Consider the following 22,320-nt stretch of genomic DNA (forward strand, 5'->3'; position numbering starts at 1 on the left):
CATTTGTCTTTTCTTTGTTAGTAAAGGTACAATGGTTTGACTGCTTGCTGTATCTCTTCAGTTAGTCCGTTAATTCTCAGCGTACATTCTAGTGCAGCTAGGAAGTCTGTTGTTTTTGCATCCCTATGTTTGTAGTTGAGTCCCTTGGCTAGTACGGATTTGCTGTGTCTGTAAGCTGTATGTTGGCGAGGTCTCTTACCCAGGTGTCTGTCATGTTGTCTTCTCTGCTGTTGGCTAGATTAGTCATTTTGTCTCATAGTGCCATTATCTTTCTGTTTGTGGTTCTGTCCTGTCTAATGGTGATGGCCAGTTCGATTGTCATGGCCCATTTCTGAGAACACACACCAGTCTCCTTTGATGTAACAGCACTTTTCATTTCAATTGACAACATATGCCATGCTCACAGGGATCAGATTTATGAGAGAGGAGGAAACTAACAATCAACTCACATTCCTTGATCTGGTGGTAGAAAGAACACAGAATGGTGAATGCACCACAAAAGTGTACAGGAAAGTCGCACATACTCACCAAGTCCTGAACTACAACAGCAACCACCCAAACGCACACAGCAGAAGCTATATTGGGACCCTGTTCAAAAGGGCTACAACACAGTGCAGCACTCCCAGCCTACGAAAGGAAGATGAACTCCTCTACAGAGTATTCATCAAAAACAGACATCCCCGCAACTTCATCCACAGATGCCTAACAGATAAACAACTCACTAGCCATGTTACCTTATATAAAAATGTTTATCTTGGAACTGACACCCAGACTTCTCAGACCACTGGGATTCATGACAGTTCATAAACTGACGGCCACGTTCAGACAACTCACCAGGACAAAGACCCTATACCCATCATGTCCAAGACAAACGTAGTTTACAAGGTTCCATCCAAAGACTGCACGTAACACTATATAGGACAAACTGCATTCACGAACACCAACTCGCCACTAAATGCTACAACCAGCTGTCCCTAGTAGCCACACACGCAGATGACAAGGACCTCAAATTCGACTGGGACAACACAACAATCATAGGACAAGCCAAACAGAGGACAGCCAGAAAATTTCTACAGCACCTCACATTTGTCTAAATTAAACTCCATCTGCCACTACTTAGCCCATTGGTCCATCTGGTCAAGATCCCTTTGTACTCTGAGATAACCTTCTTTGCTGTCCACTACACCTCCAAATTGGTGTCATCTACAAACTTACTAACTATATCTCCTATGTTCACATCAATATCATCCACATAAATGATGAATAACAGTGGACCCAGCACTGATCCTTGTGGCACACCACTGGTCACAGGCTTCCAGTCTGAAAAGCAACCCTCCACCACCACTCTCTGTCACCTACCTTTGAGAGAGTTCTGTATCCAAATGGCTAGGTCTCTCTGTATTCCATGAGATCTAACCTTGCAAAACAGTCTCCCATGAAGAATCTCATCAAAAGCCTTACTGAAGTCCATATATAGATCAGTACACTGCTCTGGCCTCATCAATCCTCTGTATTATTTCTTCAAGAAACGTAATCAACTTTGTGAGACATGATTTCCCATGCACAATGCCATGCTGACTATCCCTAATCCATCCCTGCCTTTCCAAATACATGTAAATCTTGTCCCTTAGGATTCCCTCCAACAACTTGCCCACCACTGATGTTATGCTCACTGGTCTATAGTTCCCTGGCTTTTCCTTTCCAACCTTTCTTAAATACTGGCACCACATTAGCCAACCTCCAGTCTTCCGGCACCTCACCTGTGACTATTGATGATACAAGTATCTCAGCAAGAGGCTTAGCAATCACTTCCCAAGCTTCCCACAGCGTTCTAGGCTCAACCTGATCACGTCCTGGGGATTTATTCACTTTTATGCATTTCAAGACATCAGGCACCACCAACTCTGTAATATGGACATTTTTCAAGATGTTACCATCTATTTCCCACATTCTATATCTTCCATGTCCTTCTCCACAGCAAACACTGATGCAAAATATTCGTTTAGTATCTCCCCCATCTCCTATGGCTCCACACAAAGGCTGCCTTGCTGACCTTTGAGGGGCCCTACTCTATCCCTTGTTACCCTCTTGTCCTTATGTATTTGTAGTTAGCTTACAATCTGCTATTGGGTAAAATGTTATATTTATACAGGATGAAACAGCAGTACATTTTAGAATGGCATGAAATTAAGCAGAGTCAACATGGCTTCATGAATGGAAAATCATGCCTCACAAATTTATTGGAATTCTTTAAGGTGAGAACAAAAAGAATAGTTAAAGGGGAAACCAGATGATGTTTGTATTTGGATTTCCGAAAGGCATTCAATGTGGTACTAGACATTTAGGCTACTTAAGTGTTTACAGTGTTAGGGTTCAATGTTAGCAAGGATAGAGGATTGGCTAAGAATAGGTGACAGAAGTTTGGGATAAAGGGACATTTTCACTTTTGCAACCTATAACTATTGGAGTGCCAAAGGGACCAGTGATTAGCAACAATTATTTACAACATACATGTGACTTTGAGCGAAGTGCATGTACTTTTGACAAGTTTGTAGATAACACAAAAATAGGTGGGAGTTCATATTGCATATGCCTCGTTTTTCTTTTTTATAAAGAGGGAAAAGGATATTTATCTCGATGTAATGATAATAACAAAGTTTAATGAAGTGAATGGATCTATGGATAATTGACAACCTAGGAAACCAGCCAGGAGATAGTGGGAGGTGACATCAGTCAATACCTATCATGTTAACATCCAATTAGAGACTGACCACATGCCCCTTAAAATTGATTATCAATAAGTCTCATTGACCTTAAGGCAATGAAAATGTAGTGCTATATCATGCTGTGAGATAATGTTCAGAAAGAACTAATGAACAATAGCATTCAATGAATAAAACGTGTGTCAAAGTTTGAAACTATCCATTTGAAAGTGAAAAGCCTTCAAGGCACTGGGGACAGATGAGAAACCAAGTATTAACCTTGGCCTTAAGCAACAGATCACGAAGAGATTTAGCACCCTGTGAAGTCACTGTCCTGCTTTGATAAGTAATATCTATAACTTAAGTATAATTATTTCCTGAGTTTTTGCAGCAGACTGTTTCCTGTTGCCTCATTGGTTAACGTTTTAATGGAGATAAGGAAAAAGAGGAGAAAGAAGTCACTTATGAGAGAGGTCTACAGGCTCCAAACTGCAAGCAAAATGTAAGACAAAGTATACAAGAAGAAATATTAGATGTTTGTGATAAAGACAGCAATGATCATTGGTGATTTTAATCTTATAAACAGGAAAAATCAGATTGGCAGTAGTAGCCCAGATAAGGAGTACATAGATTGCTTTTGAGAGAATTTTTTTAAGAGCAGCACATTCTCAAGTCTACTAGACAGCAAGTTCTATGACACTTATTGTGTAATGTGATAAGATTATTAAATGACTTCAGAGTTAAGGCACACCCAGGTATCAGCAACCACAATATGATTGAATTTTTTATCCAGTTTGAAAGGGAGAAGATCAGGTCTAAGAATAGTGTTTTAAATCTGAATAAGGTAATCTATTTAAGGAGATGATCTTGCTAAATTTTACTAAGATATGGAATAGATGTAGACCAGTGGCAACCATATGTCAGAAGGGGTATACTGTCCATGCTTATAACAAAATGGCCCACGTCTGCTCATACAAAATTTCTGATAAGCAAAAAGGCAGCCTAACATTAAAAATAAGAAGCTAACCACCTGACGCCTGGAGGAATAAAACCTCATTTTCCGCCTTAGGACCCTCCAACCCCATGGTGTCAATGTGATTTTCACCAGTTTCCTCATATCCCCCGCCCTGATCCGATCCCAGATCCAACCTTCCACTTGGAATCGCCCACATGACCTGTCCTACCTGTTCGTCTTCCTTCCCACCTACCCGCTCCACCCTCCTCTCTGACCTATCACCTTTACCTCCACTTCCATCTACGTATCACACTCTCTGCTACCTTTCCCCAGCCCCATCTCCCTCCCATTTATCTCACCATCCCCTTGGATCACAGCCTAATTCTTGATGAAGGGCTTTTACTCGAAACATCGACTCTCCTGTTCCTCGGATGCTATCTGACCTGCTGTGCATTTCCAGTATCACACTCTCGACTCTAATCTCCAGCATCTGCAGTCCTCACTTTTGCCTTAAAAATAAGATGGCCAACAGGAGATAAATGAGATGAACAGTCTGTTCCAGCCTTTAATACATACACAGCCTCTTTGAACAGACGTACACCAACGCGATGAGTATGCCATTCCAGACAGTTTTGATAAAAGCATGTCTGCAAAACAGTCAAGCGATTAATCCTCGTCTACATTAATAAAAGAATAATTATCTCAGTGAGTGAATGAATAGATAAACACTAAGTGCAGGATATTGCCCAGTCAACTTCCAAAGCAGCTTTAAAAACACAGCTCAGGTTATTTTGTAGTAAATAGTTGTTTTATCAAGGTTACTCAAAATATTAAAAAGTTCTAGTTAATGATTCTTCAGAATCATTGTGGTAGATTACAACATAAAAATAGGTACATATAACCAACGCTTAATAAAAGTATTGAAGAAAAAGCATTTAGATCTAAATGTGAAGTTAACTAGCTTTAGGAAATGACTTCAAGATAGATTATGTTAGAATCCCTACAGTGTGGAAACTGGCCCATCAACCCCACAAGACCACACCGTCCCTCCCACCCAAACCTATTACTCCATATTTACCCAAGAATTAATGCACCTAACCTACATATCCCTAAACACTATGGGCAATTTAGCATGGCCAATTCATCTAAACTGCACATCTTTGGATTGTGGAAGGAAACTAGAACACCCATGGGAAACGCACGCAGACACAGGCAGAATATACAAACTCCGCACAGACAGTGACCTGAGGCTGGAATCGAACCTGGGTCCCTGGTGCTGTGAGGCAGCAGCGCTAACCACCGAGCCACCTTTTCACCCTATGGGGTAGTGGTAGATGGAAAGTATTCAGCCTGAGCTTGGTGACCAGTGGTGTTCCACAGGGATTGGTTCGGGGACCTCTGCTCTTTGTAATGTTTGTAAATGACTGGTACGAGGAAGTGGAAGGATGGTTTGCCGATGACACGAAGGTTGGGGAAGTTGTGGATAGTTAAAACAATGACTGCAGTTGCTGGAAACCAGATTCTGGATCAGTGGTGCTGGAAGAGCACAGCAATTCAGGCAGCATACAAGGAGCTTCGAAATCGACGTTTCGGGCAAAAGCCTTTCATAAGTTGTGGATAGTGTGGAGGGCTGTTGTAGGTTGCAACGGGACATTGACACGATGTAGAGCTGGGCTGATAAGTGGCAGATGGAGTTCAACCTGGAAAAGTGTGAAGTCATTCACTTTGTAAGGTCAAATTTGAATGCTGAATACAGGATTAAAGGCAGGCTTCTTGGCATTGTGGAGGAACAGAGGGATCTTGGTGTCCATGTCCATAGAGAAGTCTTCTGGTGTGTTGGCTTTCATTAGCAGGGGGATTGAGTTTAAGAGCTGTGAGGTTATGCTGCAGCTTTATTAAATCCTGGTTAGAGCACACTTGGAATATTGTGTTCAGTTCTGGTTGCCAGGCAGCAAAAGGAGATGGAGAATTTGACGTTTCAGGTCAAGACACTTCTTCAGGACTGAGGAGGGGTTTGGGAGCTCAGGAAAGAATGGAGGGAGGGGCTGGGGCAAGGTAGGTAGGATAATGATAGGTGGATGCAGGTTATTGTGATTGGTCATAAGACATGGGAGCAGAAATTAAGCCATTCGGTCCATTGAGTCAAACAATCTCCCAGAGGTAACAGTGGCTGAAGGACCTTAACTGAAGGGAATTTATATTTGCCAGGAATTGGTGTTGTAGAGACCGTTAGGTTTGAAGACTGATAAGTCCCCGGGGCCTGATGGTCTACATCCCAGGGTACTGAAGGAGGTGGCTCTAGAAATCGTGGATGCGTTGGTGATTATTTTCCAGAGTTCGATAGATTCAGGATCAGATCCTGCTGATTGGATGGTGGCTAATGTTGTACCACTTTTTAAGAAAGGAGCGAGAGAGAAAGCAGGAAATTATAGACCAGATAGTCTGACCTCAGTGGTGGGAAAGATGCTGGAGTCAATTATAAAGGATGAAATTACGACACATCTGGATAGCAGTAACAGGATAGGTCAGAGTCAACATGGATTTATGAAGAGGAAGTCATGCTTGACTAATCTTCTGGAATGTTTTGAGGATGTAACTCTGAAGATGGACAAGGGAGATCCAGTGGATTTAGTGTACCTGGACTTTCAGAAAGCCTTTGATAAAGTCCCACATAGGAAGTTAGTGATCAAAATTAAGGAGCATGGTATTGGGGGCAAAGTACTGACTTGGATTGAAAATTGGTTGGCTAACAGGAAACAAAGATAAACGGCTCCCTTTCGGAATGGCAGGCGGTGACCAGTGGGGTACCGCAGGGATCAGTGCTGGGACCGCAGCTTTTTACAATATATATTAATGATATAGAAGATGGTTTTAATAGTAACATTAGCAAATTTGCTGATGATACAAAGCTGGGTGGCAGGGTGAAATGTGAGGAGGACGGTAGGAGATTAAAGGGTGACCTGGAATGGCAGGTGAGTGGACAGATGAATGGCAGATGCAGTTTAATGTGGATAAATATATGGTTATCCACTTTGGTGGCAAGAACAGGAAGACAGATTACTACCTGAATGGAGTCAAGTTAGGTAAAGGGGCAGTACAAAGAGATCTGGGTGTTCTTGTACATCAGTCAATGAAGGCAAGCATGCAGGTACAGCAGGTAGTGAAGAAAGCTAATAGCATGCTGGCATTCATAACAAGAGGGATTGAGTATAGAAGCAAAGAGGTTCTTCTGCAGCTGTACAGGGCCCTGATGAGACTGCCTGGAATATTGTGTGCAGTTCTGGTCTCCAAATTTGAGGAAAGACATTCTGGCTATTGAGGGAGTGCAGCGTAGGTTCACGAGGTCAATTCCTTGAATGGCTGGACTGTCTTATGTTGAAAGATTGGAACGACTGGGCTTGTATACCCTTGAGTTTAGACAACTGAGAGGGATCTGATTGAGACATATAAGATTATTAAAGATTGGACACTTCTGGAGGCAGGAAACATGTTTCCGCTAATGGGTGAGTCCCGTACCAGAGGACACAGCTTAAAAATAAGGGGTCGGCCATTTAGGACAGAGATGAGGAGAAACATCTTCACCCAAAAGAGTGGTGGCTGTGTGGAATGCTCTGCCCCAGAGGGCAGTGGAGGCCCAGTCTCTGGATTCATTTAAGAAAGAGCTGAATAGAGCTCTCAAGGATAGTGGAATCAAGGGTTATGGAGATAAGGCAGGAACACGATACTGATTAAGGATGATCAGCCATGATCATAATGAATGGTGGTGCAGGCTCGAAGGGCAGAATGGCCTACTCCTGCACCTATTGCCTATTGTCATTCAATCATGGTTGATAGGTTTTTAAACCCCATTTTCCCGGTTTCTCCCCATAACCTTTGATCACCTTGGCAATCAACAACCTATCTCTGTTTTAAATATATTCAAAGACCTGGCCTCCACAGCCTTCTGTGGCAATGAATTTCACAGATTCATTACTCTCTGGCTAAAGAAGTTTCTCCCTATCTCCATTATAAAAGGTCTTCCCTTTACTCTAAGGTTGTGCCCTCAGATCCTCATCTCTCCTGCCAGTGGAAACATTTCACAACGTCTGCTCTGTCCAGGCCATTCAATATTCTGAAAGCTTCAATTTGATCCCCCATCAACATTCTAAATTCCATCAAGTATAGTCCCAGAGTCCTCAAATGTTCCTCATACGTTAAGCCTTTCATTTGCGGGGATCATTCTCGTAAACCTCCTTTTGGACCCACTCCAGTCGGACTGGTGGAGCAGATAGGTGGGAAGGAAGATGGCCACATAAGGTCAGGTCAAGGAGGCGGAAAGGAGAGAAAGGAGTGGACATAGGATGAAGTTTGGAGATAGTGAAGCTGGTGAGGACTATGTTGGTGAGGACTATGTTGGTTGATGGGAGGGATGAATCCAGTTGGTAGATGGAAGAAAGGATCAGGAGATGGAATGGAAGGGAGGGGCAGGGCTGGAAAGGAACCAGGGATGGATGGAAAGCTTATTTGAAACTGGAGAAGTAAGTGTTGAGTCCTCTGGCTGTAGGCTGGCCAGGTGGAAGATGAGGTGTCGTTCCTCCAATATGCAGTCTGATTTACTGTTGCGATGGAGGAAGACGAGGATGGACATCTCAGGGGATGGGGGCGCAGTGGGAGAGGGAATTGTAATGGGCAGTGAATGGAAGGTTAAGCTGGCCGTTTAAGGCCCAGCAACAATGCTCGGTGAAACAATCACCTTGTCTATATTTGGTGTCACCAATGTAGAGAAGACCACATAGTGAGCAGCAGATGAGGTGGACTAGGTTGGAGAAGGTATAGTTGAACCTCTGTCTCACTTGGAAGGACTGTTTGGGACCCTCAATGGAGGTGAGGGAGGTGGTATACTGGCAGGTGTTGCATTGTTTCCAGTTACGGGGAAGGGAAAGGGGCGGTTGGAGGGGTTGGTGGGGAGTGTAACACAAGCCAAGGAGTGATGAAGGTTACAGGCCTTACAGAAGGCAGAGAGGCATGGGGAGGTGAAGATGTTCTGGGTAGTGGGGTCTAATTGGAGTTGGCTAAGGTGTGTGGCTACTAAGGATAGCTGGTCATGTCGTTTCGTGGCTAGTTGGTGTTCATGGATGCGGATCGTTAGCTGTCTTCCTGTTTGTCCTATGTAGTGTTTTGTGCAGTCCTTGCATGGGATTTTGTACACTACATTGGTTTTGCGCATGCTGGGTATCGGGTCCTTCATTCTGGTGAGTTGTTTTCTGAGAGTGGCTGTTGGTTTGTGTGCTGTTATAAGTCCTAGTGGTCGCAGCAGTCTGGCTGTCAGTTCAGAAATGTTTTTGATGTATGGTATTGTGGCTAGTCCTTTGGGTTGACAAGCCAAACAGAGGACAACCAGGGAATTCCTAAAGGCATGGCACTCATCCACTGATTCAATCAACAAGCACATCGACCTGGACCCAATATACTGGCCACTGCAGCGGACAGCTGGAACTGACAACCGGAAGCAGCAGATACAAATCACTGTAAATGCCGGAGGAAACATCACAGAAGCGCTTCACAGGAGGCTCCCAAACCTTGAGGATGTCACCTAGACAGGGGACGAAACGTCTGCAACACAAATTCCCAGCTCGGCGAACAGAACCACAACAACGAGCACCCAAGATACAAATCTTTTCCCAAACTTTAGAGGTCTATCCTCCAGATTCCAGCCTTTGTCAGTGGGTTCGATAGTGAAATGGGGATTGGTGCAGTGAGATTGGAGTGCTGCATGTTTGGAGAGAGTAAGGTTGCAGTAAGTAAGAGGGGGTGGAGAAATCAAAGTGGTTGATGTGGCATTCAGCAATAAAAGGTCTAGGGCAGGTAAGAGACCAGGAGGAGTGTCCAAGAGGAAGAGGAAAGTTGAAGGGGTCCTCGGAGGGTGTTGGGGGCCTTTATGGAAGCAGGCACAGAGACTATCTCCCCATCTCCACCCTTATCCCATGTCCAGTCGACAAAGGAGGTGTAGCTCGGTGTCTATGGCCACCCCCAGGATTTGGAGGAAATGGGAAGAGTTGAAGGAAAAGTTATTGTGGGTGAGGGTTTACTTTGGCGAGGCGGAAGAGGGTAATGATGGTGGAGGACTGGATGGGGCTGTTGCAGAGGAAGAAACTTCGGGCATGCAGTCCATTCTTGTGGGGAATGGATGTGTATAGGAGAGTTTGAGTGATAGGGAAAGGCTGAAGAGGGTGGGGCTATTTTCTTTGGAGTGTTGGAGGCTGAGGGGTGATTTTATAAAGGTTTATAAAATCATGAGGGACATGGATAAGATAAGTCTTTTCTCCAAGGTAGGAGATTCCAAAACTAGAGGGCATAGGTTTAAAGTGAGAAGGGAAAGATTTAAAACGGACCTAAGGGGTCACGTTTTCATACAGAGGATTGTCCATACATGGAATGAGGTGCCAGAGGAGTTTGTGGAAGCTGGTACAATTACACTTAAGGTAGCTGGATGGGTACAGGAATAGGAAAGGTGAAGAGGGATATTAGCTGGACTGAAGGGTCTGTTTACATTCTGTACATCTCTATGACTCCAAGAGTGCATCATGATTTTAAATTTTGTGGACACATCTTCCACTCAGCTGACAATATCAGACTTTAGACACTGAAAGATCCAGTCCTGGCAATGATGTGGAGGTACCAATGTTGGACTGGGGGTGGACAAAGTTGAAAATCACACTACACCAGGTTATAGTGCAACAGGTTTATTTGAAAATAAAACACTGCTACAAAAGCTTGTAATTTCAAACAGTCTTGGCAAAACTACAACAGCTGGTGCTGATGGGGGAAACCAAAGGGCCGTTACAATCAGAACTGAAACCTTTTTGGAACCGGAGAGATCAGATTACAATAGAGGACAGTGTATTATTATTATTACAGGAAGCAAGAGTGATTGTCCTGAGCAAAGGTCACTGCGAATTACTGGCTGAATTTTACCACGGTCATGCAGGGGTTTCCAAAATGAAGATGTTGGCGAGATGATCTGTATGGACTTCAGTAAAGCATTTGACAAGGTAACTCATGATAGACTGATTAACAAGGCTGGATCTCATGGAGTACAGAGAGAACTAGCCATTTAGATACAGAACTCGCTTGAAGGTAGAAGGTGGTGGAAGTTTGCTTTCATGGACTGAAGGCCTATTACCAGTGAAGTGCCACATGGATCGGTTCTGGGTCCACTACTTTTCATCATTTATATAAATGATTTGGATGTGAATCTAGGAGGTATAGATAGTAAGTTTGCAGATGACACCAAAATTGGAGGTGTAGTGGAGAGCGAAGATTACAACAGGATGGGCCAATGGGCTGAGAAGTGGCAGGTGAAGCTTAATTTAGATAAATGCGAGGTGTTGCATTTTGGGAATGCAAATCTTCACAGGACTTATACACTTAATAGAGTCATAGAGATGTACAGCACGGAAACAGACCCTTCGGTCCACCTCGTCCATCCGACCAGATATTCCAACCCAATCTAGTCCCAACTGCCAGCACCCGGCCCATATCCCTCCAAACCCTTCTTATTCGTGTGCCTTTTAAATGTCGCAATTGTACCAGCCTCCAGCACTTTCTCTGGCAGCCCATTCCATACACACACCACCCTCTGCGTGAAAAAGTTGCCCCTTAGGTCTCTTTTATACCTTTCCACTCTCACCCTAAACCTACGCCCTCTAGTTCTAGTCTCCCCTACCCCAGTGAAAAGACCTTATCTATTTACTCTATCCATGCCCCTCATGATTTTATAAACCTCCATAAATGGTAAGGTCCTGGGGAGTGTTGCTGAACAAAGAGACTTTGGAGTGCAGGTTCATAGTTCCTTGAAAGTAGAGTCGCAGGTAGATAGGACAGTGAAAAAGGCATTTAATATGCTTTCCTTTATTGGTCAGAGTACTGAGTATAGGAGTTGAGAGGTCATGTTGCAGCTGTACAGGACGTTGGTTCAGCCACTTTTGGAGTATTGTGTGCAATCCTGGTCTCCTTCCTATTGGAAGGATGTTGTGAAACTTGAAAGGGTTCAGAAAAGATTTACAAGCATGTGGCCAGGGTTGGAAGATTTGAACTACAGGGAGAGACTGAATAGGCTAGGGCCCCTGGAACCTTGGAGGCTGAGGGGTTTATAAAATCATGAGGAGCATGGATAGAATAAATAGACAAGGTATTTTCCCTGGGGTGAGGGAGTCCAGAACTAGAGGGCACAGGTTTAGATTGAGAGGGGAAAGGTACAAGAGGGACCTAAGGGACAATGTTTTCACACAGAGGATGGTGCATGTATGGAATGAGCTGCCAGAGGAAGAGGTGGAGGCTGGTAAAATTCCAGCATTTAAAAGGTGTATGGATGGGTATATGAATAGGAAGGGTTTGGAGGGATATGGGCCGAGTACTGGCAAATGGGATCACTGACATTAATCACAAACCCAGCCAACATCCCTCACTACTGACTGTAATCACAAATCCAGTCAACATCCCTCAGCACTGACAGTAATCACAAACCCAGTCAACATCCCTCACCACTGACAGTAATCACAAACCCAGCCAACATCCTTCACCACTGACAGTAATCGCACACCCAGACTATCCCTCATTCCATCTTTCATTCCTGGTCTCTGTCTGTCTCTAGGACTAGAGAATGCAACCAGTTTGCCTCTACTTTAACCTGCATTTCTTCCCAAGCTGGGGGGATATGTGAAATCATCATGTTGGAGCTGAAGGTAGGATTGGGACAATTAGGAATGATGGGAGGGAAAGGGTCTGATTGGCCTGGCCCTTACTCTGGGATAATGGCCTCGGCTCAAGAGTCAGACCTCCATTTTCTCGGGAGCAGCGGGGAGAGAGGAGTGGGAGCTGCCGGGAGGTAACTTTCGCACTTAAAAGGGATTCACCTCAAGAGTCAGACCTTTTTGTTTAGCAGCAGGAAGAGCAGGAGAGACAATCAGGGCACTGCTGGGAAGGTATATGAGTACTTTAAAAACATACCTTGAGAACAAGTGGAGCGCACACTGACCAGGAGCGGACATGGGACTGCTGAGTAAGAGAAGTAATATATTTGGTTGGTTGCGTTACCCAAAACGTAGTAGTGTCTTCCCCCATCCTCCTCCTTTAACCAAAAAAAAGGTTCTATGCGCTGGATTGGTAAGGTAACTAGTTTTTTTTTATTCTTTATTTTTCAACAGTCTCTTCGGGAATTCAGAATAGTGGGAATGAAGGTTAGAGCAGTTGAATGTTCCTCCTGCAGAATGTGAAGGGTCACCACTAGTGTCCTTGCTGACTTCATCTGCGGGAAGTGCACCCAACCCCAGCTCCTCAAAAACCGTGTTAGGGAACTGGAGCCAGAGTTGGATGAACTTAGGATCATTTGGGAGGCAGAGGGGGTTATTGAGAGGAGTTACGGGGGTAGAAACACCTCAGGTGCAAGAAAGAGGCAGATGGGTTACAGTCAGGGGACGGAAAGGGAACTGCAGGCAGTACAGGGAACCCGTTTGCCTCAATAACGTATCCATTTTGGATACTTTAGGAGGGTGGGGGGGTCTTGCCAGAGTAAGCCATGGGGTACAGGTCTCTGGCACAGAGTCTGTCCCTGTTGCTCAGAAAGGAAGAGGGGGGAGGAGCAGAGCATTAGTCATTGGGGATTCCATAGTTAGGGGGACAAACAGGAACTTCTGTGGGAATGAAAGAGACTCATGGTTAGCATGTTATCTCCCAGGTGCCAGGGTTCATGATGTCTCGGATCGTGTTTTTGGGATCCTTGAGGGGGAGGGGGAGCAGCCCGATGTCATGGTCTACATAGGCATTAACAACATAGGTAGGAAAAGGGATGGGGATGCAAGGCAGAATTTCAGGGAGCTAGGGTGGAAGCTTAGTGCTAGAACAAACAGTTGTTATCTCTGGTTTGTTACCTGTGCCACTTGCTTGCAAGGTGAGGAATAAGGAGTTGAACATGTGGCTACAGGGACGGTGCAGGATACCTGGATAATTGGTGCTCATTCTGGGGTAGGTGGGACCTCTACAAACAGGATAGTCTACACCTGAACCAGAGGGGTACCAATATCCTGGGGGGAGGGATGGTGTAATTTGCTAATTTTGTTTGGGTGGGTTTAAACTAATTCACAGGGGGATGGGAACCTAAACTGTAGTTCCAGTCTCCAGGAGGTTTAGAGTAATGAGGTCAGAAATAAGATTTCAAGATTGCAAGAGTGCACTGGCAAGCAGGAAGGTGGTTTGAAGTGTGTCTACTTCACCAGGAACATCTGGAATAAGGTGGGTGCAGCATGGACATCAATGTTGTGGTCATTTCGGAGACATGGATAGAGTAGGGACAGGAATGGTTGTTGCAGGTTCTGGGATTTAGATGTTTCAGTAAGATCAGGGAAGCTGGTAAAAGAGGGGGAGGTATGGCATTGTTAGTCAACAACAGTATTATGGTGGCAGAAAGTATATTTGAGGACTCATCTAATGACATAGTAATGGCTGAGGTTAGAAACAAGAAAGGAGAGTTCAGCCTGTTGGGAGTTTTCTATAGGCCTCTGAATAGTTCCAGAGATGTAAAGGAAAGGATAGCAAAGATGATTCTGGATAGGAGCAAGAGTAACAGGGTAGTTGTTATGGGGTCTTTAACTTTCCAAATATTGACTGAGTGCTTGAGATGGGTCAGTTTTTGTCCAATGTGTGCAGGAGAGTTTCCTGACACAGTTTGTAGACAGATCAACAAGGGGCGAGGCCACATTGGATTTGGTACTGGGTAATGAACTCAGCCAGGTGTTAGATTTGGAAGTAGGTGAGCACTTTGGTGATGGTGACCACAGTTCAGTTATGTTCACTTTAACGATGGAAGGGGATAGGTATGTTGTGGTTCTGTTCACCATGCTGGGAATTTGTGTTGCAGATGTTTCGTCCCCTGTCTAGGTGACATCCTCAGAGGTTGGGAACCTCCTGTGAAGCACTTCTGTGATCTTTCCTCCGGCATTTGTAGTGGTTTGAATCTGCCGCTTCCGGTTGTCAGTTCCAGCTGTCCGCTGCAGTGGTCGGTATATTGGGTCCAGGTCGATGTGCTTATTGATTGAATCTATGCTTACAGATACATAATACATAATCACCTAGAAAGGAATAAGTTGATTAGGAATAGTCAACACGGTTTTGTGAAGGGTAGGTTGTGCTTTATTGAGTTCTTTGAGAAGGTGAGAGTAAAGCAGTTGATGTGGTGTATATGGATTTCAGTAAGGCATTTGATAAGATCCCCCCCATACGTTATTGCACAAAATACGAAGACATGGGACTGAGGGTAATTTAGCGGTTTGGATAAGAAATTGGCTAGCTGAAAGAAGACAGAGGGTGATGGTTGATGGGAGATGTTCATCTTGGAGGTCAGTTCCTCGTGGTTTACCACAGGGATCTGTTTTGGGTCCACTGCTGTTTATCATTTTAATAAATGACCTGGATGAGGTTAGTAAATTTGCAGATGACACTGAGATCGGTGAACTTGTGGATAGTGCTAAAGGATGTTGCAGGTTACAGAGGGCCATAGATAAGTTGCTGAGCTGGGCTGAGAGATGGCAAATGGAGTTTAATGTGGAAACGTGTGAGGTGATACACTTCAGAAGGAGCAACAGGAGTACTGGGCTAATGGCAAGATTCTTGGCAGTGTAGATGAGCAGAGAGATCTCAGTGTCCATGTACATAGATCCCTGAAAGTTGCCACCTAGGTTGATAGGAATGTTAAGAAGGGGTACAGTGTGTTAGCTTTTATTAGTAGAGAGATTGAGTTTTGGAGCCATGAGGTCATGCTGCAGCTGTACAAAGCTCTGGTGCGGCCACACTTTGAGGATTGCGTGTAGTTCTGGTCACTGTACTGCAGGAAGCACGTGAAAGCTTTGGAAAGGGGTCAGAGGAGATTAGGATGTTGCCTGGTATGGAGAGAAGGTCTTGCAAGGAATGTTTGAGGGACTTGAGGCTGTTTTCATTCGAGAGAAGGTTGTGAGGTGACTTAATTGAGACATACAAGATAATCAGAGGGTTAGAAAGGGTGGACAGTGAGAGCCTTTTTCCTAAGATGGTGATGGCTAGCACGAGGGGCTTAGCTTCAAATTGAGGGGTGATAGATATAGGACAGATGTCAGATGTAGTTTCCTTACTCAGAGAGTAGTAGAGGCATGGAAATCACTGCCTGCAATGATAGTAGACTTGCCAACTTTAAGGGTATTTAAATGGTCATTGGATAAACATATGGATGAAAATGGAATAGTGTAGGAAAGATAGGCTTCAGATTAGTTTCACAGGTCAGTGCAACATTGAGGGCCAATGGGCCTGTACTACACTGTAATGTTCTATGTTCTATGATATCTGGTGGGTTGACTCTATAAGTTATGTCTGGTGGCCAGCTTTGGACACAGACATAGCTGTGTTGGTGCAGCAGTACCCAGAGTGCCAACAAGGGACAAGCAGTTCCCCCACATTTGTGGGAATATGTTTTACTATTCATTCGTGGGATGGGGACATAGCTGGCAAGGCCAGCATTTATTGCCCATCCCTAATTAATCAGAGGGCGCTTAAGTGTGAACCACATTGCTATGGATCTGGGGTCAGGTGTAGGCCCAACTAGGTAAGGATGACTGTTTCCTTCCATAGAGGACATTAGAAAATGGCTGGGTAAACCCTTGACTTGGTTACACATAGACCATGCAGGTCCTTTCATCGGCTCAATATTGCTGATGCCTGGATGTGCATAGAGACCATTCATCAAACACCGAGACGACGTATTAAAAATTGTTTGCTGCTTTTGCAACAGAGTAATTTTCAGAAGTGTTTTTCACAGATAACAGGCTATTGTGTTCCAGCAGGGAATTCGAGTACTTCCTAAAGTTGAATGGTATATCTCATAAAGGGACAGCTCCAGACCATCTATCACTTAATAGTCTGATAGAAAGAGCAATCTAAACTTTGAAGCAGGCCGAAAGAAACAACCTACAGCTTTACTAGATACTAAACTGTCCTAGTTACTATTTGATTATAGGATCACTCTTCATGCAACAACAGGATAGCTCCAGCAGAGTTGCTAATGGAGAGAAGACTCCATACCAAGTTAAATCTGATCTTTCCGAACATGGGAGAGGATGAAACAGCATCAGGATCGCCAATACCAGACAAGACACAGTTTACTTCATGGGATGAATTTTGGTGTATGAACCATGGGAATGGCCCTGCATGGTGGGTAAGAGGCATGGTCAACACAAGGTCCAGTGATGTATAACGATCGAGTATGTGTGACGATCCTGATCAAGCACATGGACCAAATGAAAGCTGCAAACTCACAAAGATGCTCAGCTCCTCGTCTACCTTCCTGACTGTTCCGGAACCCGTGGATTCTCCTTCACTGTCAAATGTTGAAAATATTTGGAATTTGGGATAGACACTGCAGATGTTACATCTTGATGCCTTTGCCACCTGAAGTGGAGGATGAATTTCTTCTGATACTCTCTGGGCGCAAGAGGCAAGATACTGCCCATATGAGAGGCAGAGTCGGAGGAACCTGACCTGGTGTTGAAATGCCCCAGAAGAAGGTACATTGAAAAAGAACCGGTCTATGTCCTCACACTCAGAGGGAGAAGGACGTAGTGATTGTAACGAGGTGAACCTCATAGAATATGAGTTCCATGACTGGGGCTGTTAATCTGTTCAAATTTGGGAGCTCTGGCCGACAGATATAAACAGCACTGTCAGAAGTTCCGTTCACTCTGAGAACTGGCTCTGAGGAAGCTGGATCAGTGTCAAGGACTCTTGACATGTAAATGAAGGGTGATTTGGGGATGAGATATCAGCCTCTGTGGAGTTAGTTCAGATGTGGGCAATGCAGGCTGGCCAACATTTATTGCCTGTCCCTTGTTGCCCTTAAAAGGGTGGTCGTGGTAAGCTACCTTCTGAACAACTGCAGATTGCTGTAGATTGACCCAAAGTATCCTGAGGAGAGACTGCCACGATTTTGACCTGGAGGAGGAAGATCAGTCTGTGTGAATAGTCAGGTGGATGGGAAACAGGTCAATGTGGAGGAAGAAGATCAGTCTGAAGGGGGAAGTCAGTCATTGGAGAGGGAGAATCAGTGTGGGGAGGAGTGTTGGTCTGAAAAGGTAGGTCAGTCTGAGGGTTCAGTCTGAAGAGGGATGTCAGTTGGAGTTGGTTGGATCAGAACAATTTATTGCAGGTACTGGAATCTGTAGTGAAAACAACAAATGCTGCAGATTACAGTGGGTCAGAATGCAACCATGCAGAGACAGCAAGCTAACATTTCGAGTTTAGATAACTCTTCATCAGAGCTGAAGCAAAGTGTGGAGAGGACAGCATTCAGGCTATGTTTTGGGTGGGGTGGAGGTGGGATGGGGGTAGTGGGTGTAGGTGCTGATAGAGAAAAGATGTTGATCGTTCAAATTAAGTGAGAATGGCATAATAATGGTGTGTCTCTTGCCAGACTTGAAAGGACAGTAAGTGGAATGGGGAGAGGAGAGGACATGACAAGTTAAATTCTCTAGGCAAAAGTGAGGACTGTAGTTGATTCTCTGCCATTTCCAGCAGAACACCATCACCAAACACATCTTCCCCTCACTCCCCTGCAGAAGGTGCAACACCTGCCGCTTCACCTCCTCCCTGCTCACCATCCAAGGGCTTAAACAGTGTTCAGGTGAAGCAACATTTCATCCGCACCTCCTCCAATCTTGTGTACTGTATTTGTTGCACCCAACGTGGCCAACTGGAGAAACCAAACGCAGAGTTGGTGACCGCTTTGCGGAACACCTCCAGTCTGTGTGCAAGTATGACCCCGCCAGTCATTTTAACACCGTGTCCTGCTTGTATGCCCACGTATCTGTCCTTTGCAAGCTGCAGTGTTCCAGTGAATCACAGCACAAACTGGAGGGACACCATCACATCTTTAGACTAAATTAAAAATCATACAACACCAGGTTATAGTCCAACAGGTTTAGTTGGAAGCACACTAGCTTTCAGAGCGACGCTCCTTCATCAGGTGATAGTGGAGGGCTCAATCCTAACACACAGAATTTATAGCAAAAATTTACATTGTGATGTAACTGAAATTATACGTTGAAAAATTGATTGTTAAGCCTTTCATCTGTTAGAATACAGTGATAGTTTCACTTCTTTCATGTGTAAATCACGAAACCTTTTTATTTTAAAAAGTTTCATTCTCGGGTTAGGTGTTAACAATGGTGATAGCTAGACAATATGTTGAAGGTGTTGGCCCATTGTGTTCTCTGTCTATGCCATGATGTTTTGATTAGAATCAATCTAAAAAGTGAGATAACGGAGTTTTACGTAAATTCATGCAGTTTTTGAGCTCAGAGTTCTACATGAATGCATGCAGTTTTTGAGCAAAGTACAATGTAACCCTGCAAATACAAATTCACCCCACAAAATATATGTGTGCAAGTGGGTCTTTGTCCGTCTGTGTGTGTGTATGTTGGGGGTTGTGAGTGTGAGAAAGTGTATGTGTGTGTATAGTGAGTGCAGAGTGTCTTAAGTCTGTGAGGGGGTGCATGTGTGAGTGTGGGAATGTGTGTGTCTGTAAGGGTGTGTGTGGGTGTCTGTGTGCGCGTCTGTGTGTCCGTGTGTATAGGAGTGCCTGTGTGTGTGTGTGAGAGAGTGTGTGTGTGTAGGAGTATCTGTGTGTGTGTATAGTGCAATGGTGGTCACCTGTAATGTGACGTGAACCCAAAGTCCCGGTTGAGGCCCTCCCTATGGTTACCGAACTTAGCTATCAGCCTCGGCCACTTTTCTCTGCTGCTCAGAGTGTGGACATAGATACCACCATTACGCGTGGGGACACCTCCCACCTTGTATATGGCAGGTACTCATGTGACTCAGCCAACGTTGTCTATCTTATACATTGCAGGCAAGGATGCCCGGAGGCATGATACATTGGGGAAACCGAGCAAAGGCTACGACAATGGATGAATGGGCACCGCACAACAATCAACAGACAGGAGGATTCCCTCCCAGTTGGGATGTAAGAAATGGGGAAGTGTGTTGTTTTTGCAGATATAGAAAAGCAAGAGTGTGTATGTGCAGAAAAGGGGTACAGGGGAAAATATCAGCTAGGCAAACATTAGGGAAATGTATCTTTATCTTTAATGAATAATTGCGGATAATTAAATACTAACTTTAGTGCAGAATTATTAAAGCAAATAATTCTTTTAAATAATAGTCTCACCAAATAGCTGAGACAGCTGAAACCATAAACCAAGCATGAAAAGATACATTGTTAAAACATATGTTCAAGAATGGAATGTACCTATGAACAATGGCAGATGTTACAAGCAAAGTAAAAGAACACCAAGATACAAGTTTAGCCTTATGTCAGCACTTACAGAGGGAAAGGTTGCCAACTTGGAGAAAAGGGGGCAATAAGGGCAGAGCCCAGCTGGGTAGTGGTAGAATACAATAAGAAAGATTGGGTAATGTAAGAGTCAGGAGAGGTGACCTCACGCAGCTCAAAAGTATAACTGTGTACTAGTTTGAATGTTCATTGCTCATTTGCTTCTGCAATTGATGCCCTTTCTTGCAAGATCATAGATCTTGCAACAACTGTCTTGTTTCCAGTTTTGGTGGTCTCGTCTAAATTTTATGATTTTGTTTCTAACAGGGAATACTTCAGTGGTCCAGGACATTCAGCCTCGGACCTTCGGGTGACGATCCTCCAAGGTGGACTTCGGGACAGGCAGCAGAGAAAAGTGGCCGAGCAGAGGCTGATAGCTAAGTTCGGTACCCATAGGGAGGGCCTCAACCGGGACCTTGGGTTCAATTCACATTACAGGTGACCGCCATTGCACTATACACACACACAGACACTCCTACACACACAGACACTCCTACACACACACAGGCACTCCGGGACACACATACACACAGACGTGCACACAGACACCCACACACACCCTTACAGGCACATTCCCACATGCACCCCCTACAGACTTAAGACACGCTGCACTCACTACACACACACATACATTTTCTCACACTCACAACCCCCAACCCAGATAGACACACACACACACAGACGGACAAAGACCCACATGCACACATATATTTTGTGGGGTGAATTTGTACTTTCAGGGTGCATTCATGTAGAACTCTGAGCTCAAAACTGCATGAATTTATGTAAAACTCCGTTTTAGATTGATTCTAATCTAAACATCATGGCATAGACAGAGAACACAATGGGCCAACACCTTCAACATATTGTCTAGCTATCACCATTGTTAACAGCTAACCTGAGAATGCAACATTTTAAAAAAAAGGTTTCGTGATTTACACATGAAAGAAGTGAAACTATCACTGTATTCTAACAGATGAAAGGCTTAACAATCAATTTTTCAATGTATAATTTCAGTTACATCACATTGTAAAATTTTGCTATAAATTCTGTGTGTTAGGATTGAGCCCTCCACTATCACCTGATGAAGGAGCGTCGCTCCGAAAGCTAGTGTGCTTCCAATTAAACTGTTGGACTATAACCTGGTGTTGTGTGATTTTTAACTTTGTACACCCCAGTCCAACACCGGCATCTCCAAATCATCTTTAGACTAAGCACTTTATTGAATCCAGCCTCTGGATTCAATATTGAGTTCAACGTCTTTTGATTGTGAACTAAATTCCATTTCTTCCCTTTCTTTTAGCTGGTTATTAAGTCCTCCCCTTCCCTCCCCCCCATTTCATTTACTGTCCTTTCAAGTCTGGCAGGAGACACATCATTGTTCTGCCATGCTCACATTCCGATCACATAATCTGAACTGTCAACATGGTTAGATCAGTCTGGGGATGAGGTCCTGATGAACTCCAACTCCCAGCAGGCCCCCAGAAGCCTCCAGGTTTCCATGGCAGCGCGGCCCGGACAGGCGCCAAATCCCCAGGATTGAGAGCAGAGAGAGAGAGAGACTGGGCTCGCCCTGTATCGCTGCAGAGAAATCGCCCAGAATTGGGTTCGTCCAGCCCGGCTCCAGAGAGAGAGCGAGCGTAGGCCTCAGAGGCAGGCAGCCGGTGCGATGCGCGGTGATAGGCGGCAAAATGATCCAGAGATACAGCCGGAGGCTGCTGTCCACGCCGCCGGAGATGTGAGTGTGGGGCCGCGGGTGAGAGCCCTGATCTCAGGCCGGAGACTGACCGGCTCCTTCCCTTCAGGCAGGCAGAGCCGCTCCAGTTGTCCAGGCAGATGCTGGCTGCCTTTTCTAGCCCCGCGTGCCCTTTGTGCACCATTTCCCGAGGAGTTGGAGCACCACCACCTTGTCCATCTCCACGATTAGGGATGAGTAACAAACTCTGGCCGTTGCAGCCATGTCCACATCCAGTAAAAAAAGGAAATCTTACTCCGCTTGGTCCAACACCTTCAACATTCATACCCTTCACCAGCCTTGTACCGTGACAGTAATGTATTCTACCGACTAATGAGGCACATAACATCCTGGGAGGTCTTGACAGGGTAGACGTGAAAGAGGATGCTTCCTTTGAATGGGAGAAAGGTCGCTACTTAAAAATCTGGAAGTCCTCATTTAAAACACAAACGCAGAAGACTGTGATTCTTTGGACCCTATTTCTGAAAAAGCAGTGGAAGTAGAGTCTTGAAATATTTTGTAAGACACAGGTGGACAGATTCTT

The 22,320-nt window shown here is 44.7% G+C and overlaps 1 protein-coding gene across 2 annotated transcripts in view; it reads left to right on the forward strand.

Moving 5' to 3' along the window:
• The first annotated feature begins 21,344 nt into the window (after positions 1-21,344).
• LOC122541738 (primary cilium assembly protein FAM149B1-like) overlaps positions 21,345-22,320 on the forward strand; it is a 203,105-nt gene continuing 202,129 nt past the window's right edge. The window contains exon 1 of one of the 2 annotated variants that reach the window (XM_043678630.1): positions 21,345-21,779. In XM_043678630.1, the coding sequence (XP_043534565.1) occupies positions 21,733-21,779 (47 nt within the window). In that variant the 5' untranslated portion in view covers positions 21,345-21,732. The remainder of the gene's footprint in view (positions 21,780-22,320) is intronic. The other variant, XM_043678629.1, reaches the window with a different exon arrangement.

The sequence above is a fragment of the Chiloscyllium plagiosum genome, chromosome 38 (assembly GCF_004010195.1).
Source record: "Chiloscyllium plagiosum isolate BGI_BamShark_2017 chromosome 38, ASM401019v2, whole genome shotgun sequence".
In the NCBI taxonomy this organism is placed as follows: Eukaryota; Metazoa; Chordata; class Chondrichthyes; order Orectolobiformes; family Hemiscylliidae; genus Chiloscyllium; species Chiloscyllium plagiosum.